At 48.8% G+C, this 18,497-nt stretch overlaps 2 protein-coding genes across 2 annotated transcripts in view; one reads left to right on the forward strand and one right to left on the reverse strand.

Moving 5' to 3' along the window:
- Nucleotides 1-353: 353 nt before the first annotated feature.
- On the reverse strand, nt 354-2,183 carry LOC135823155 (SOSS complex subunit B1-A-like). The gene is made up of 2 exons (XM_065335999.1): nt 1,304-2,183; nt 354-1,273 (listed from the first exon to the last, which is right to left on the reverse strand). Exons 1-2 carry the CDS (start codon nt 1,863-1,865, stop codon nt 891-893), a joined length of 945 nt encoding a protein of 314 aa, XP_065192071.1. The 5' UTR covers nt 1,866-2,183; the 3' UTR covers nt 354-890.
- Nucleotides 2,184-2,638: 455 nt separating this feature from the next.
- LOC135823166 (probable ATP-dependent RNA helicase DHX37) overlaps nt 2,639-18,497 on the forward strand; it is a 65,889-nt gene continuing 50,030 nt past the window's right edge. The window contains exons 1-6 of the mRNA XM_065336011.1: nt 2,639-2,807; nt 3,384-3,487; nt 11,952-12,044; nt 13,511-13,617; nt 14,089-14,533; nt 15,286-15,449. Coding sequence (XP_065192083.1) covers nt 2,792-2,807; nt 3,384-3,487; nt 11,952-12,044; nt 13,511-13,617; nt 14,089-14,533; nt 15,286-15,449 — 929 coding nt within the window. The 5' untranslated portion in view covers nt 2,639-2,791. The remainder of the gene's footprint in view (nt 2,808-3,383; nt 3,488-11,951; nt 12,045-13,510; nt 13,618-14,088; nt 14,534-15,285; nt 15,450-18,497) is intronic.

The raw sequence follows: 18,497 nt of genomic DNA on the forward strand, positions 1-18,497 counted from the left end.
GAGGTGGATTCTTGTGTCAATGCATCTGAAGATATGGTAGTACTATAGCGGGCCATGGTAGCCGCAAAGGCTTGCTTGTACTCCTAACTTGCGTTGTCACAAGCAGCACAGCGAGTGCACACTCCTGCTATGCACGGACGGGACACATATCAGCTGCATGAAGAAGGGACGTGCTGCAAGTGGACCTAGTATATCTCAACAAGGAGTAGAGTTGAGTGCACCGTACTCACAGCACGCATGGTTCCTTCATCGCCAGGCGATGTGGACATAACTCGACCTAGCAACGAGATAAACACATACCCCCCCCCCCCCCCCCCGACACACACGTCGCATGTGCAAACACTACAAGTACGCTAAAGAAAAGAGATAAATAAAATAAAAGAGATAAGACCTGACAAGTAGTCTCTTTCTCTGAACGGCTTGCGAAGAGAGTGCCATGAGTTGTCAGCATAGCTCTGGGCAGTGGACACCAGGCATCCTTATTGTCACTACCCGTGGCTCCAACCACTCATGTCGCACTCCTTCAGAACGTAGAGCAGCAGCAGTTCACAAGTACAATGAGAAATAAAAAAAAGAAAGCAGAACTATTAAAGTACACTGATAAAAACTAAGATAACCGGGTTGGGTTTATAGAGCATATGCCCAGTATAAAACTGAAAAAAAAGTTACAATGGGTATAAACAATGGTGGTGATGACATCACCACCGCCGCCACCAAAATGAAGTGTGTGGATAGTTCAAGACAGCATCAGTTTTAAGTTCATGATCAACATGATAAAATTACTGGGAAATTCTTTTCAAGCATATAGCACTAGACACACATACACACCCTAGACACGAGAAAATATAAATAATCCGTGGCCGCAATGGCAATCAAAATCAACAGCAACACTAGTAGCGACTCTGTGGCGGTGGTGGTGACAGTGGCCGTGCGTATCTTTCATGATTGCTAAAGCTATTGCGCACATGACCAGCAGCACGTCCGTATGGATGATGTCGTTGTACACGGGGCCCCAGACCAGGACCACCACCATTGGCCACAGCCGTGTTCTTGGAGCTGCGTGGGCCTAGCGTCGACAAGTCTTCACTGTGCCGACCTGCGGCATTGCTACCTGGCTTGTGTGCTTGAGACGGGCTCAGGGACGTGCCACCACCAGCAGCAGCAGTGGCGGCACTTGCACCCACAGCTTGTGAATTGTAAATATTTCCTTGAAGAGGGGACATGTGACGAGGGTCAGTGGCAGCAGCAACACCACGTGGACTATTCGACTCAGGTGTTGAATATCCCCTGGCTGGAGACTCAGGTGTTGAGTATCCCCTGGCTGGAGACGACCGACCACCACTGTTATGTCCACCGCGAAGTCCAACGCTACCAGCAAACTGGCCGGTAGCATTGGCAGCAGCATTTCCGTTGCCACGGCGATGGTCATGCTTACCTTCACCTCCCATAGCACCACTGGATTTTACACTGCCCGGCCCACCACGGCTGCTGGCCATGCCAAACTCCTCGTTATCCATTGATAAACTGCTCATGTTTGGAACTTCAGAATATAGCATACAGAATTCACCAACCTTCTCCAGGACACCATTTCGACCAGCATATAACGTCATTGATCTCTTGAACAAAGATGCATAGCAGCGCTGTAGACGGCAGATGTAGCCTGGTCGAATACTCTCACCGAACGCATCCCACACCGAAAAATTTATTGACCCAGTACCGTCCGCCACCCAGGCCGTGCGCACTTTGTTGCCGTCCTTCGTCTGTGTGGCCTCGCCGATTTCAAGAATTATGAAAATGCAAGTCAGGTTTTTCAGCCCAGGTCTAATGTCCTTTATAAGAGTTACCTTACCATCATTGTCAGCCATAACCCTTGTTGACAAAGCTCTCCTAGTGCACACATAGGAAGAATAACTTGGAAACGGTCTTGTCAAGGTGACTGGCAAAAGAAGTTTATCTGCTTCTGTTGTCTTCTGGTCTTTGTTCTGCACTTGCCAAATTTATCACCATGTGTCGCTACAAAATTGCAGTCAGTCGATCAAGTAACTAACTTGAACCAGGCCAGGAGAGATTCAGCGTACTAGTAAGTCACAGCGGTGCACGCACAAAACTTCCAGCTTGATGATCTATCTAAAAACTTCTAAACTTACTTTAGGACCAAAGCCTAGCCAAAGGCAACAACTTGATAACGTGTTTTGAAAAGGAAAACCAACTGCATGCATCAAATCACTGGAATCACTTGAAAGTTGAACTAAAAACATGCACAAAACGTCAAAAGCTTTGTGACCAGTGCATGCAGTCACTTGCAGTGTCAGTGATGTAAAGGTACGCGGTATGTCTTCGCAGTTTGAAGCAGGGAGTAGTACAATACCATAGATCTACGGTACTGTACTACTGCTCCCTGGTTTGAAGCAGGGCCTAGCCCAAGGGAGTAGTACCATTACTACTCCCTGGTTTGAAGGATCCAGGAGCGGAACACAGTACTCATGAGTCATGGTACTGCCAAGGCAAGAGTCCATAACTGGACTCTTGACACGTACACGTCATATCATGCTTGCACGTGCACAAAGTGTTTTTTGTAGCTCTTCGCGTAAAAAATATGAATACTTTTTGATGTGCTTCGTTCATTCAGAATCATAAACCAATTTTTTTGGATTCTGTTCGAGTAGCAATCGAAGTCACTTCTTTTACTTCTTTGAGTTTTGTTGTCGACGAGGGAGTTGGGCAAGGTATTATCCTGTGTCTTGCTGAGTGTTTATGGCGTTTACTAGACAGGACATGAGAACAGGAAATTATGGCAGATATTGACGGTAAGTATTCAAGAATGTTTTAAAATCTTATTATTTTGAACTCGGATGGAGAGCCAAGGATAAATTTATAGAAAAGAAAAAAAGGCTGATTGTTTAGTAACTGGCGGTGTTAGTGGACATTATAGCGAAACTTGTAGCCCCTTGGTCCTTTTTCTTTTCTATAAAATGTTATTTGAATCTTATTTGAGGGACACAAACTGGCAATGTGCCTTCGGGTAGTGGAAGAGTCTCCCCTTGTTACATATTTTTCAGACATCGTGTTCTCCTCGTATTGACGTGACGTTCAGAGTTCTTTGTCCATCATACATTATTTGCTGTTTTCGTGCTTTCTCTGGATTTTGGTGTTCCCATTGGTAATAGTATTATAATTTTTTGTTTTGCTCTTTTGCGTTGGGTTCACTGATAATGTTTTGTTTTGAAATTTTATTTGATTCCCATTAATTTTGACAATCCACAAATGTATATATTTCCTTAATTCTTTAGCTGTTTTGTATGTTTATTCAAGTTTTGTATTGTGTTTACTTTGCACGTAACTGGGGCTTTGCAATGTACCTTCATTTCTTTGAAATTTCTCAGATGTGGGCTATTCCCAAAGTGGGTCCAGTGGAGGGAAGCAGCGACATCTCTCCCAGAAGCAGCAGAAACGACAGCAAAAACTTGCAGACAAAGGAAAGAAAAAGGTATATTTCTGATACATCTCTATTTTGTATTGTTTGGTGTGAGTTTTCTTGCATGGTACATTTAAATTTCAGTCTAAACAAAATGTTGTTTACAGTGTGGTCGAAAAAAATTTGGACTCAGGTGGCAGCCGGAAGTTCAGCAGGGAGTCAAACTCATGATCTAGGCATACTTAATGATTCCATCAAACTCTCGCGACTTTTCCTGTACAAAGTTGAAACATTTCCAGTGCGCAGTATTTGCTAGTTGAGATTTTTGGGAAAGATCACGCGCCCGCTGCACCCTCCAATCATGGAATGCGCAGGATATTTTGAACTGTGAATGAACGCCGAATTGTTGATGCACTCACAGAAAAGCAGCTACAACAGCGAGCTGCGTCGGAAAAATAGTTTAAAGCTAGAGCCTCATCGATGACCATCAACAAAGAAGTGCTCGTAGAAAAAAGTAGTATTTTATTTGTCACATATCACTTTGAATCCCTATGCCCGCAGCATTGCCTACTTCATGAAGTGAGCACTGCACGTTTGTTCACTTCGCAGCATTGCACAGAAAATCGGAACAGTAATTATAACTTGGCAATTGGACTCCAACAGCAGAATGTAGTTATTAGCAGCGCAAAATCGAAAACCCAAACTGTCCACATTGTGCTTTGTCCTCTGCCGCCTCGCATCATCTCTCTCCTCTCTCTATCTCTCTATCTACTGTAAGACCAGTACATGTAATGTTAACGAACATTTAATTCTAACAAGTTAACGAATTTGAAAGAAGCGAGACTATTATGACTGCCAGCACCTGTCAGCCCAGAGCAGTGAGACCAGATTGTCCTCGCTGCGGCAAGCTCTAGATGAGGAGCTACGCAGATTTCTCCGCGAGGGTATTATCGTGACTCCACCGAATCCCGATACGGACGATGTGATTTCTGCAGTCAAGGAATATTTGCGACGGCAGCGCAACCCACTCCTGGATCGTATCGCATTTTACGATAGGTGTCAATCGAAAGGCGAGTCTTTCGATTCTTTTTACACGTCGTTGGAAGAATTGCACACTAGCTGTGATTTTCCGGACGTTTTGTGCTCACAATGTTCAGCACACACATGTAGTACCTGTCGCACAAGCCTGACACGTGTGCGTGCTGACACCCTGCGTGACGGGATTGTCATTGGAGTTAGTGACGATGCTACCCGGCACAAGTTATTGTCTGCCAAGGATTTGACCCTGAACGATGCAGTCACAATTTGCCGGGCGGAGGAAGCGGCTACCATGACGAGCAGCAGTATCCCGTCCACCAGCCAGCTCAATGCTGTGCGGCGGTCCGCGTACCAACGCAGTAAGCAACAATCCCGACAGGGACAGCCTGGCAGCAAGATGTCTGCACCTGTATTGCCATCTGCATCCGCTCCCTCGTCAGGAAGCGACACACACAAGAAGTGCCCCAATTGCGGCCGGAGCCCGCACACAAAGTCTAGTTGCCCTGCCAGCGGCAAGAAATGTAATGGCTGTGGCAAGACTGGTCACTTTCTCGCTATGTGTAGGTCGTCGTCACAATCGGACCGGAACGTGAAGCATGTGGGCCAACTGAAGTTGCAGCGTACTCGTCTTGCTGCGCAGCCTACTGTGCGTGTGTCCACCCGTTTAGCCACTGAGGCTGAGGCAGTCACGCTACCCTGGGTCCCTGATACTGGCAGTGACGTCGATGCCATTGGCGAGCATCATCTCGAACTGCTTGGCGGGTTCCCCGAGAACCTCGACCATGACCCAGAGTCAGACCCTGTGATTTGAGGCGAGCGATCGCTCTCGCGCGCCATCGCGCGCCTTATTTTCTTGGAAGGTGCACTTTTTGTCGCGCGCCTGAAACTATTTTTGGCTGCATGTACGCTTTTCGGAGTGCAGCGCAACTACTACTGTACTATGACTAGTACGAGTGTATGGTGTCAAGTGCACTCATCGATCCGTGCGCAGGCCGGAACTGTGCCCGCTCGCGCTGTTATGAAACAGACTAGACAGTGAGTTAGTCATATGTGTAGTGACATGCACAGCACTGAGTAGGCAAGTTCACTGCACGTACACTGTGAGTGTGACACAGGCACTGCACTGGCATGGCGCCCAGCTAGCCTGGCATGACCTCGGGGCATTTCACACGTCTGGATGAATGATTGCGGCTTGAACTAGTCAGAGCTGTGCCGCGTAGATCTACCACCACTCATGAAACACTCCAGTTCAACGGGTTTTACGGACCCCTGCATGCAGCGCAGGGGTCCGTACAACCCTCTGAACTAGCGCCTGGCGGGTCCGAGTAGCAAGATAGACCGCAGTCTGACATAGACTAGTAGTTCTGGTAGTTCTGCTAGTGCATGCGTTGCAAGTAAATGCACCCAAATGGCGCTTTCGTCCTCTTACTCTTAGAATAAAAGGCCAATTGGTCAACTGGAGTTGATCATACCAGTTGTTTTCTTTCCTTGCGACATGATCCCTTGCTGATGATCTCCTGCTGCTGCTAGCAGTAGAAATGTCGAAAGGGAACAGTGTGCAGTTGTCCACTTTCCTCAGCTGGAAAGTAGATGAGGACATAGGCTTCAACTCGGCAAAGAAGGAAGGTAAAGAGCTGGTCGTGAAAGTGTGGTGCAAGTCGTGTGCGAAGTATTCTGACGTTATCCGGAGCGACTCTATGGCTGAGAGGTCAAGCGAAGGTCGATGCGTTGAGGTTTGTGGAGGGATCGGACTACATGACGAAGCACGCTGTCACTCGACATTTGTCTGGACAGGTAAGTGGTCAATTCAATGTCGAAAGTAAAGTCGATCGGACTCGCGACCATTCTCCTTGTTTTCTTCGCTTGTTGTCATGTAGGCGCATAGCATCGGAGTGAGCCATGCGAAGCTATTGGGTGACACCGACAAATCATCGTCGACGTCTGCATCAGGGAGCAAGGCAACACAAGCGCCTCAGCAGCCACGCATCCACACAGTTATTCTAGTCCAAGCGGAGGACGCATACGAAAAGCTCTTCCACACTGCATATTTAATGGCAGTTCACGGCCAACCGCTGTCATCTTTCAAGACAATGGTGGAAATTCAGAAAGCATCCAGAATTTTTTCTCTAAAAAAATGATATCAATAATGTGCTGTGTTGTTGGAGTGAGAATTTTTGGATCACTCTCCTACAGCTCGCCTGACACAGGCGAGGAGAGCGATAGATCACTCGCCACCTATTTTCAAATCACAGGGTCTGCAGAGTGCGTCCTAGCGGCATCTGGGGAGCAATTGCAGAACGTCGGCAGTATTCGTGCTTCACTTCAGGTTGGCGAAGTACAACACAGCACCGTAATCCATGTGTACAAGGGTCTGGACGATGCTCTTCTATCACGTTCGTCCTTGAGTGCACTCCAGATCCTCCCGTCAGATTGGCCTGCACAGCACCCTGCTGCTAATGCTGCCGCACCACCTAAGGTCTGTGCTGTATCAAAGCCTGTTGTCAATCCTAGCTCTGCTGATATCGCTCGTGTTCGCGATGAGCTACTGCAGGAGTTTTCGGACGTGTTTTCCGACACTGGCTTGAAGGCGATGGCAGGTCCTCCGATGGACATCCAACTTCAGCCAGATGCTAAGCCGTCATGTGTCCATACCGCACGCCCGATTCCTTACGCGTTTCGTGACCAGGTCAAGTCACAACTGGACACAATGGTTGTCGATGGCATAATCGAGCCTGTCAGTGAGCCTAGTGAATGGTGTCACCCAATTGTGCTCGTCGACAAGAAAGGTACCTCCGAGAAACGCCTCACCGTCGATTTCAAACGACTGAAGGACCAAGTCCTGAGACCAGCCCACCCTGTTCGCACTGCTCGCGATGTGGTTTCTGGTATTGGATCGGCACAGTTCCTCACCAAGCTTGACGCAAGGCACGGATACTGGCAAATCCCACTGAGTGAGCAGGCATGTCCAATGACCACATTCATCACCCCATACGGCAGGTATCGTTTCCTACGCAACCCTCAAGGCCTGATTTCCGCTGGGGATGTTTTCAACTGCCGCACTGATGCTGCGTTCGATGCAATCCCGAATTTTGCCAAGTAGATGATTGCCTGGCCTATGATGACGACTTTGCCTCCCATGTCACCCATGTCCGTGACATCTTGCTGTGTGCTCGACAGCATGGCATTACTCTGAGCCCGTCCAAATTCACCTTTGCGTCACGTCACATCCATTTCTGCGGCTACATTGTCAGTCCAGACGGTTGGGTTGTTGACGATGACAAGGCAGCGGCTATTCGCGATTTTGACATTCCTGCGAACCGCACTGATTTGCGTTCGTTTCTTGGCCTGGTGAACCAGTGTAGCGAGTTCTCACCACACCTCGCCGCCTGCACCACTCCGCTTCGTGGTCTGTTGAAGACGACCCGTGAATTTGTCTGGGATGCCAATCACACTGTTGCGTTTGAGAAGACCAAGTCTACTCTGCTGTCTCCTCCTATCCTGGCCTTCTACCAGCATGGACATGACCTCCGTCTGGAGACTGATGCCTCTGCACTACGTGGTCTCGGCTTCGTTCTATGGCAGAAGCAGGACGATAAGTGGCGAATCATCCAGTGTGGTTCCCGCTACCTCTCTGACGCCGAATCTCGCTATGCTGTTGTTGAGCTTGAGATGCTCGCCGTCGTTTGGGCTGTGCACAAGTGCAAGTTGTACTTATCCGGCACCCTATTTGATCTGATCACTGATCACCGATCACCGTCCGTTGATCCCGATTATCAACGCGTATTCTCTAGATCAGATCGAGAATCCTCGCCTTCTCCGTCTTCGCCTGAAGCTGCAGTCGTTTCAAGTGCACGCTTCCTGGCGAAAAGGCTCCGATCACGCGTTTGCTGATGCGCTGTCTCGCAATCCCGTCGGCATCCCGTCTTCCAATGATGAATTCGGCGAAGCCCCGGCTCTTCATTGCCGCAGCATCCGTGTGTGCATGCTCCGTGATGATGGTCCTCACCCCAACCTGAAGTTTGCTGAACTTCGAGCAGCCGCCTCAGCTGATCCTGTCTATCAGTCTCTTGTCCAGTGCGTTCTGCATGATTTTCCCGCTCGTCAGCGTGATTTGGATGCTCCACTACAACCCTTCTGGAATGGACGTGAACACCTGTCAGTGGACCAGGGCATCGTCATGAAAGGCCAACGCATTCTAGTTCCCTTGGCTATGCGTCAACGCGTTCTTGCTAACCTTCATGCCTCGCATCAAGGTCTCGTCCGCACGAAGGCTCGCGCCCGACAGCTCGTGTACTGGCCTGGTCTCACCGCCGACATAGACACCCTTGTCCGTGCCTGTTCCGCTTGTCGAGAATTCCAGTCGTCGCAGTCAGCCGAACCACCGATGAATGACCGTCATCCTACTCTGCCGTTCGAGTTTGTGTCCGCTGATCTGTTCTCTTGCCAAGGCTATGAGTTTCTTGTTTATGTCGACCGTCTGACTGGTTGGCCGTGCGTTGTTCGAACCGGCAGGACCACGTCATCACACGATCCGATCTGGGTGTGCCTGCTGTACTGTGCACCGACGGTGGCCCCCAGTTTGCATCGAAGAAGTTTGCCGACTTCTGTAGCCGTTGGCAAGTGCAACGCGTATCCTCTTCCCCACATTATCCCCAGAGTAATGGACATGCGGAAGCCGCAGTGAAAGCTATGAAGCGCTTGCTGCTCAAGACCTCGTCAAATGGCAATCTCGACACAGATGCATTTCGTCGTGGTCTACTGGAGTGGCGGAATACGCCCGGTCCGTCTGGCAAGAGCCCAGCTGAGCATCTTCTCGGGCATCCACTTCGGTCTTTCGTCATTGCTGAGTGGACGCAGTTTGATTCCTCGTGGTCGACCGTCGCTAGTGAGCGTGAAGAACAGTCACCACCCTCGACACCTGTTTCCGCCAGTACTCCCACCCACCGCTCTCTTCCCGTTCTCCGTATCGGCACTCCTGTGGACGTCCAGGATCCGAAGACGAAGCGTTGGACAACCCGTGGCGTGATTGTGGCCATTGGGCAGCACCGTGACTATTTCGTCAAGTTGGCTAGTGGTCGAGTTTATTGGAGAAATCGCCGTTTTCTTCGTCCGTTCTCTCCGCCCGTGCCGTCACCAGCACCATGTGTTTCACCACAGCCGTCTGTTGCCGTTGCTCCTGCTACGCCTCCCCCTCTGCGTCGCAGCACACGAGCACACCAACCACCCTCTCGTTTGAACATTTCCTCCACCCGTGAACAGTCGTATTGATTTGTTCTGGACACATCGTGTACATGTTCTTGAGGATTGTTCTTATATCGTATCTTTCTGTATCCTTGTGTGGCATGCTATGTCTGTTCCGCCGTGTGCTATAGGCCGTTGCTTGCCATACTTATTCTTTTCTAGTTTTGTTTGGATTTGATAGATAATACTGGATTTGTTTTCTCAGCATTTATCGCGAAGGGGCGTGCTGTATATGGATTCCCCCATGCCATATTTGACCTGTAGCTCATGTACTCCCGTACTAGATTTGTACCACAGTTGTATGACCTCGCACCATAACGGCATGCTTGCTTGGCTTGGGAGATACTTCCGTGCTTCATTTGCTTTGCCTCTTCAGTTGTGTTTTCCTTCTCTTCAGATTTGTTTTATAATAAATGTCTTCTTGCTAACTGTAGACATATCATCGTTAACATTTGAAGTCGTTATGTGCAAAACGATATGTACATGTACAGTCATTTGCCGCTTTTGAGACAGAATTCGTTAGAATTTTACCTCGCTAACCCACGAAAATCCGGAAATCGTTAACTTTAATTGACGTTAAAATATCTGGTCTTACAGTACCTATCTACCTATCTCACTTTCTCTCACTCACTCTCTCTCTCTCTCACTCACTCTCTTCAACTGTTGAGAACGCCGTCCCACGGCATCCGTGAAGATTAGGGACGGCGTCCGGTAAACACACAACGAGAGGTCGCCAGGATTCCGCACACACACACACACACACACACCTTGAAACCTTGAACGTGCCCATTGCCGATGGCAATGATAGCGAAGGGACTATTATCCGCTAGCTTTGCAGTACGGAGCGTGGCGCTTGAGGTCCCCGGGACGACGGCAGACCTTTCCACATGCGCAGCGGAAGCCAGAGTCAGGATCAGGAGGAGCACGGGCGGGAGGACGACGATGAGCGATCTGCCTCCAGGCAGAGCGATCCTGGGCAGCATCAAACCAACAGTCAGAAGGCACAGGGGGGCTGATGGAGCGGAGATCATCCACGATGACGTCACGCCACCGCTTGCGTGGACCATGGCGAGGGCGTGTTGCAGGGAGCTCCCCAAACAAAACTCGCTTCGGCATGCGGTCGTCGTTCATCCGGCCAACATGGCCAAGCCAACGCAGTCGATATTCCCGGATGATGTCCGCGACGTCACAGTCCCGAGGGTTCGGGCCATGGTAACCGAGGTGACGTGGTTGTCCCACTGGTCCCGCCTGGATACGCCAACGATGATGCGAACACACTGGTGATGAAAGGTGTTGAGAGAGCGCAGGTCCGGTGCCTTCGGCGTCCACGTCTCTGCTCCGTACAGGAGGGTCGTCAGCACAAGGGCGATGTACACGCGGCGCCGACAGCGGAGAGATAACGACCGATTCTCAAACACTGGGACACGGAGTCTGCCGAACACACGCGAAGCCTTGGCGAGACGGGACTGCACATCATGCGAAGACTGCCCGTCCCGATGGATGACGCTGCCAAGGTACGTAAAACTGTCAACGGCCTCGATGGTGCTCTCACCAAGAGACACCGGCTCATTCATGGGCGAATTGACAGTCATGCATTTGGTCTTCGATAGACTGACCGTGAGGCCCCACCGCGCCGCACACGAAATGAACAATTCCGTGCACCGATCAAAAATCGGCTTAGTGGTGGCATACACTGCAGCATCGTCCGCAAACTGGGACTCTGTGACGACATCACGTTGCAGGCGGGACTTGGCAGTGCGGTCTCCAACCAACTTTCGGCCAACTCGGTAGTGCAGCTCAACACCAGCGTCCGGGCACATGGAGCGCCAATACCCAACGACTGCAGAGAAATACAAGTTAAATAAGACGGGTGCCAAAGTACAACCCTGACGCAGACCGTTGTTGACGTTAATGGCAGCAGTGACACCGCCCTCGATGCGGACCTTCACCTCCATCGACTCATGCAAGGACTTGATGATACTGAGCATCCTTGGGGGAACACCAAACTTCTGGAGCAAACACCACAGCGCTGGACACACACACACACACACACACACACACACACACACACACACACACACACAAACACACACACCAACACACACGCACACACACACACACACACACACACACACACACACACACACACACACACACACACACACACACACACCAACACCAACACACTACATGTACTTTTTATGGCAGCATACATGTACATGACTATGGGTCTGAATTTTCCTGTGTTCTTGCACAGACCGGTTTGGATGGATCCCGGAAACAGAAATTATCGCAAAAGCAGAGGAGAAGAGGTGCAAAGCTTTTAGAGGAGAAAGAAAAGAAGTCAAAGGTAGGTATGGTGTTGGCTTTTTAATTTATCCCCGTTGTGCGTTATTTTGATTTCATAACAATTACTTGTAGCACTTTTGCTACCGTCTGACTGCCTTCGGTCGATAAATGACGAGTCCTTCTCACAAGGTACCATGCGTGTGAAAGATAACGTAAACGAAAATCAAATTACTCAATTCTGGAAGAATTATACAATTGTCCCTGTACTTAGGAAGAAGCCGAAGAGCTCAGCTTTGTGCAACTTTGTAGCATTGCAGCGATATCCTGCTCCACATTTCAGTTACTGTAAAAGTTGAAAAATCCTTGTGACTGAGTTAGAGTGAGTCTTTCCTCTCTTGGCATGCTGAGTCATTCTAGCATGCTTTGATCTCATGGGCAGCATATAGAGAAACCTAGCCCAAGCACTTTGAGATCTGCCCTGTATGAGGGAGAGTGATATTTCAAATTGCTGTTAGAGAAAATTTGCTCTTGTATCCATCTTTGGAGACCAGCTGATGTGGTATGGATTTGAGTTCATCTTGTTTTATGCGTGGAAGCTCAAAATTGTGAAAATTTGCTGATCGGGACTAAATGTATGCTCAATATGAGGTACAGTCAAACCTCGTTAGGACGAACACTGATAAGGCGAACTTTCCTTTAGTACGAACTAGGGCCAATCCTATGGTTGGCCAGGCATCATATCAAGTCAAAATTATTCGTTTAGGATGAAGTCTGTATGGCGAACTTTCGTGAAGACGAACTAATTTCAAGTGTGATTTGAACAAAATCAGCGTGAAGTACGAACTTTCGGTCCCCGTGGGTACACTGGCTGTAGTTTTTCCGATAGTCGAGGCCTCTTGTACTGGCAAAACATGTTACAAGGCAGAGGATATGCTGTCATGAATTCATTGCACATTGTACTTACCAGTTGTTGGGTTATGTTCGGAAAAATGCTTTACACGTGCCACAGCATGCACCTTCACATAAACACAATCCATATGATATGCATATCAATATTTTTGTCAGATCTGGATAAGAAGAACTCCGGATAAGACGAACAAACTTGTTCGGTCCCTTGAAGTTCGTCCTAACCAGGTTTGACTGTATTGCATATTATTTCACCTGGCTGCAATCTAGGCTGCAAGTTAAAGGTCCTAAAATAGCACCTTGTAGTGTTAGCTTGTAGCTCGGTCGTTCTCAGCTTTCCAGGCAGCTGATCTTTGATGTGGTAAATTGAAAATTCTCGGCGCTGAAGCACTCAGTATAGAGCATCAGGCTGGCATGCCTCCTAACATATTTGTGCTCAATTCAACCACCTAGTTTTTAGTGTCTGCTTCCTTCTGGCGTGAAAGAAGGTCACACATCTGCCGCCAACCAGAGGCAGCTAACTTGCACTCTAGCTCTCGCCTTTTAGTCTTGGGGAGACCATGTATTTTTAATCCTTGTGCTTAGTGGACTGTGCACACTATCTTTGTTTGATTGCTGCAGCGGTCAGCATTGCTGGAGAGCTTGGAGAAACACAGAATCACTGCTAATGAGATGCAGTTGTTGCAGCCAACATCCAAGTTAGGAATAACAACTGCAGTAACCAACGTGTAAGTGTTGCCGGAAATTAGCACTTCGAAGTAGTTCCACAACACACCGCTCCCTGGTCTGATTCCACAACACACCGCTCCCTGGTCTGATTTCACAACACACCGCTCCCTGGTCTGATTTCTATAGCCAGGACTGTATGCGTGTACAGTGTCCCCCCCCCCCCCACACACACACACACACTAATACCTGTTATGTGTGTACACGTGCATGTGTGTGCATGTGTGTGATTTACTCAGAGCCCTCTTCTGGGGAGGACACGTGTGGCCAGTTCTTGGCAGTGAAGAAGTGCATGTGTTTGTGTGTCTGTATATCTGTCTGCCTGCCTGCCTGTCTGTGTGTCTCCCTGTCTGTCTGTAAGTGTCTGTCTGTGTCTGTGCCCGTGTCCGTGTGTATTTTACATCCTACTGATGTTTTGGCCAGGAACATGTCACTACAAATTGTACAATCATGATTTTTCTACTTTTCTGCAGGGATCAGCTGACATCTAGTTCGCCCACTCCTCCTGCAAAGCCGCTCGGGCGCAAGCGCAAGCGAAACCTTAACAAAAAAAGAACAAAGAAAAGCTATGGCTATGCATTGCCAGTGTCCAGCTCGGACGATGATGAGTCTGAAGAGGATTTAGATTCTCCATCCTCAACATCCGAAGATGAACACAGTGAATGTGAATCTGATAGGACGGAGTCGAAAACAACATCACCCAGCAAGCCCGATGAGACCGAGTGCATGAGCAAGTCACTCAGCAAGTCTGACAAGGCAGAGGGCCTGTGCGAGTCCCCCGTCAAGCCCAGTAAGCCCGACGAGGCAGAGTGCACGAGCAAGTCACCGAGCAAGATGACATCAGCACCTCCATCATCATCGTCTGTGAAATCTCAGCCTTCTGTGTATGTGCCAATACAGAGAGATCCTGCAATACAGGTACACACACTAGTAATTTGCTCTTGTTTGTCATGGGTGGCTTCAAAATGCCCATTCATGTACATGTATGCCCATGCACACGAATGCACGCGCATGCACGCGCACACACACACACACACCACACACACACCACACACACACACACACATACACACACACACACACACACACACACACACACACACACACACACACACACACACACACACACACACACACACACACACCATGTACACACACATACACACCATGTACACACACATACACACACACACACCATTGGACCATTGGACGCCCATCGCCACAGGCGATGATAGCGATGCTACAGCAGAAGCCATAGCAGCTTGTGCTGGGATTGCACCATTCAACAGCTTGCAAGGCTGAAGAACATACACACACACACACACACACACACACACACACACACACACACACACACACACACACACACACACACACACACACACACACACACACACACACACACACACACACACACACACACACACACACACACACACACACACACTGTGTAATTTCCCCATGCATATTGTGTGTTTATGGTCATTTCCTTTTGATATCTAAATCCGTTTACTCGACTTCTCGCAAGTACTGAAGCCTCTTGCTCTGTGTTGTCATCGTTGTTGCTGTTGTTGCTGTTGCTGTTGCTGCTGTTGCTGTTGCTGTTATTGCTGTTGTTGCTGTTGTTGTTGTTGTTGTTGTCGTTGTCGTCGTCATGGTTGTCATACCAGGCCGCTCGTCTCAAGTTGCCCATATTAGGCGAGGAGCAGGTAATCATGGAGGCAATCAATGAAAATCAGATTGTTATCATTGCTGGTGAGACCGGCAGTGGAAAGACAACACAGGTACCACAGTTCCTCTATGAAGCTGGCTACACCAGAGCACGGAATGGCAGGTAAGTCCATTTAAACAAGATACTGTAAGTCAACACATTTTTGGCGCATATTTATTTTCAGCTATTTTCGGCCTGATCAATTTGGACGAAAATTTGTTTCTCAAGGTTCAGTGTGACAGTGTATACAGGCAGCAGCAGTACAAGCCGAAAATTTGTTGCAGCCGAAATGTGTTTTAGCTCTGGGAGGCCGAACATTTGTAGACTTACAGTAGAGCAAGGCATGCATGTAGGTGCATGTAGGTACCGTAGTTTCCCGGGTATTATAAGCCGCACTTTGAACACTCTAAATTCACCTGAAAAAGGGGGATGCGGCTTATACTCCGGTGATTAAATCAACGGTGATAAATAGGGTAGATGTCTGTATTTTGTGGCAAAAATGGGGGGAGGGGCTTATACTCCAGTGTGGCTTATACATTGTACTCGGAAAATACGGTATGTATCTTATTTTTGTTTTGTTACCGCCTGTCTGAAATAAGCGCCTCCTCATTTTTGGGCTTGTGTGGATTTAAAAAAAATTGAAACTCCTATGTTGAACCAGTAGTAAAAAGAAAGGACCAACAAGTTACGAATTATGACTATTATAAACAGTCCGCCAAGGTAATGAGATATTATACAGTCAGATAGTGCGACAAGGCACAACACTGACAGGGACATTGAGACATTCAACAACCTGACACCTTGCTCCAACACATCTACAAAGCGCAAACCGACAACCTTCCGGCTTGGAAGGCTCAGGTGCGGAAAGGTTCCAATGAGGGGAAGGGATGCGCCACGAAGATGTGCACTAGCTATGTCCCTCGACAACAAAGAATGTCGAACGTTACAGGGTGATGATGACGAGACTAGCAAGACCACCGGACATCGGACCATCTGTATAATATCTCGTTACCTTGGTGGACTGTTAGTCATAACTCGTAACTTATTGGTCCTTTCTTTTTTCAAATTGGGTGAATTTTTAGGGCTCGCAAACTGCTAAGTGCCTCGGCCAGAATTGCCGAAAACATGGCATGTATGTAACTGGACATAGCTAATCTTAACCCTTATCCATCCGACAAAATCGCTGCGCAGGCCAAAATTGCAATTTCACGACATATTTTACCTTCAAATTATCATAACTTTAGTCTCCATTGGCCGAATTCCATGATCTTGCGCTTCCTGGAAAGGTCCTTCCGCGACGAATGCACAGAGCCCACATTCAACATCTATAAAGCCACAAGTCAAGCGCCGCCACTTGCCAAACTTGCCCCAGCTCCAGATCTGCGGGCAGAATCCAAATTGTCTCGCCATTTCACTCTCCTCCATCGCTGGACTTTGAATTTTTGTGTACAGAACATTATTTGGTTTTTACGTCATGAGCATGTGCTTGGTGACGTAACTGTCATGCAAAAAAGAAAAAATCTGACTTTGAAATGTTCCCGATCGCAGAAAAATCGCAATTGCCGTGATTTTACATTCGGCAGACGATATCGTTGCAAGGGAGTGTCGTAGCTCTTCGGCGATTGTTCGAGACGATAGCCTGGTGTTTTCTAATGGCGATAGACCCTTCGATAGTGGAATTTGGTCAAGAAATGACTGAGATATGATGGATTTACTGATCGACGGATAGTCGTAGATTTTTGACTGGTCGGACGGATAAGGGTTAAGTGTCCATGCCAATTTCCACGCGGTTCCCTTGTTGGAAAGCATGCTGCGGGGGCAGTGCTCACGGGTAGCAACCCTGCTCCTGGTCCACACCGATCTTGGCATCTACCTTCATCGCTATGTTCTTGCGTATACACACTGATTTCTCAGATTCTCACAAAGGCAGACTAGTTTTCGTTTCTCTTCCTTCCAAAACGCAACACAACCAAAAAAGCACGCAATGCAAAGTCAGACCAAGCCAACACGGCACACAAAGGAGAACAGCCTATTACGGATTAGCATAGAACTACAGCTAGCTGCACATGCTTTGTTTCCCACTCGCTGAAAGATTCACGTCACAGCGTGATGACATGCATAATCAATGGTAAACCAATCCAGTCCAGATTAGTTATCTTCATTTCAACCTGGTGGTTGCCACGCTCCACCGATCCTTGCGACTGTGGATGCCTTGCCCCCCGTCCCCCGTCCCCCATTCGCGAAGAAGACGGTGTCGCCAAACCACTTAGTAAACATTGCCCTCACCAGCTGATTAACACATTCTCGCATTCTCGGCCTTTGTCTGAGTGGAAGATGCGTGGTGGGCCAAAGTAGGCCAGTACCCGCTCCTCGAGTAGGACGGACACATCCTTCTGCCGCCTTCTGCTTTAGATGGAAGAGAACGGGGAACTTGCTGAAATGTTCCATGAAATGACCGATACAGTTATACTCGCCATCGGGTGAGTGGCACATATCGATCAGGTCAACTTGAACCCTCTTAAGAAAGTCCCGCTGGACAATTGGCCTGAGCGGTGGCTTTGTCTGCCAGTGTGGCTGTGTGGCTGTGTGCCAGTGTGGCTGTGTGCCAGTGTGGCTGTGTGGCTGTGTGGCTGTGTGCCTGTGTGCCTGTGTGCCTGTGTGCCAGTGTGGCTGTGTGGCTGTGTGCCAGTGTGCCAGTGTGGCTGTGTGGCTGTGTGGCTGTGTGCCAGTGTGGCTGTGTGGCTGTGTGGCTGTGTGCCAGTGTGGCTGTGTGCCTGTGTGGCTGTGTGGCTGTGTGGCTGTGTGCCAGTGTGGCTGTGTGGCTGTGTGGCTGTGTGGCAGTGTGGCAGTGTGGCAGTGTGGCTGTGTGGCTGGCTTAGCTGACATACATGTACAGGGCATTTGGAGTAAAACTCAGCTGTACAAATGTCCTTGTGATTCCGAAGTACGATCGCTGGATGCGGTCCATGACTTGTTTATATCTCGGGTGCTGAAGGTCATCACCATGGATAGTCGAGACAACCCGCACAACGTTTGCGGAGTGTACCGCCTTTGGAGCAAAACTCCTGTACGAATGTCCTTTTGATTCCGAAGTACGATCGCTGGATGCGGTCCTTTACTTGCTTGTACCCAGCGTGCTGCAGGTCGTCACCATGGATAGTCGAGACAACC

Source organism: Sycon ciliatum, chromosome 1 (genome assembly GCF_964019385.1).
Source record: "Sycon ciliatum chromosome 1, ocSycCili1.1, whole genome shotgun sequence".
Taxonomy (NCBI): domain Eukaryota; kingdom Metazoa; phylum Porifera; class Calcarea; order Leucosolenida; family Sycettidae; genus Sycon; species Sycon ciliatum.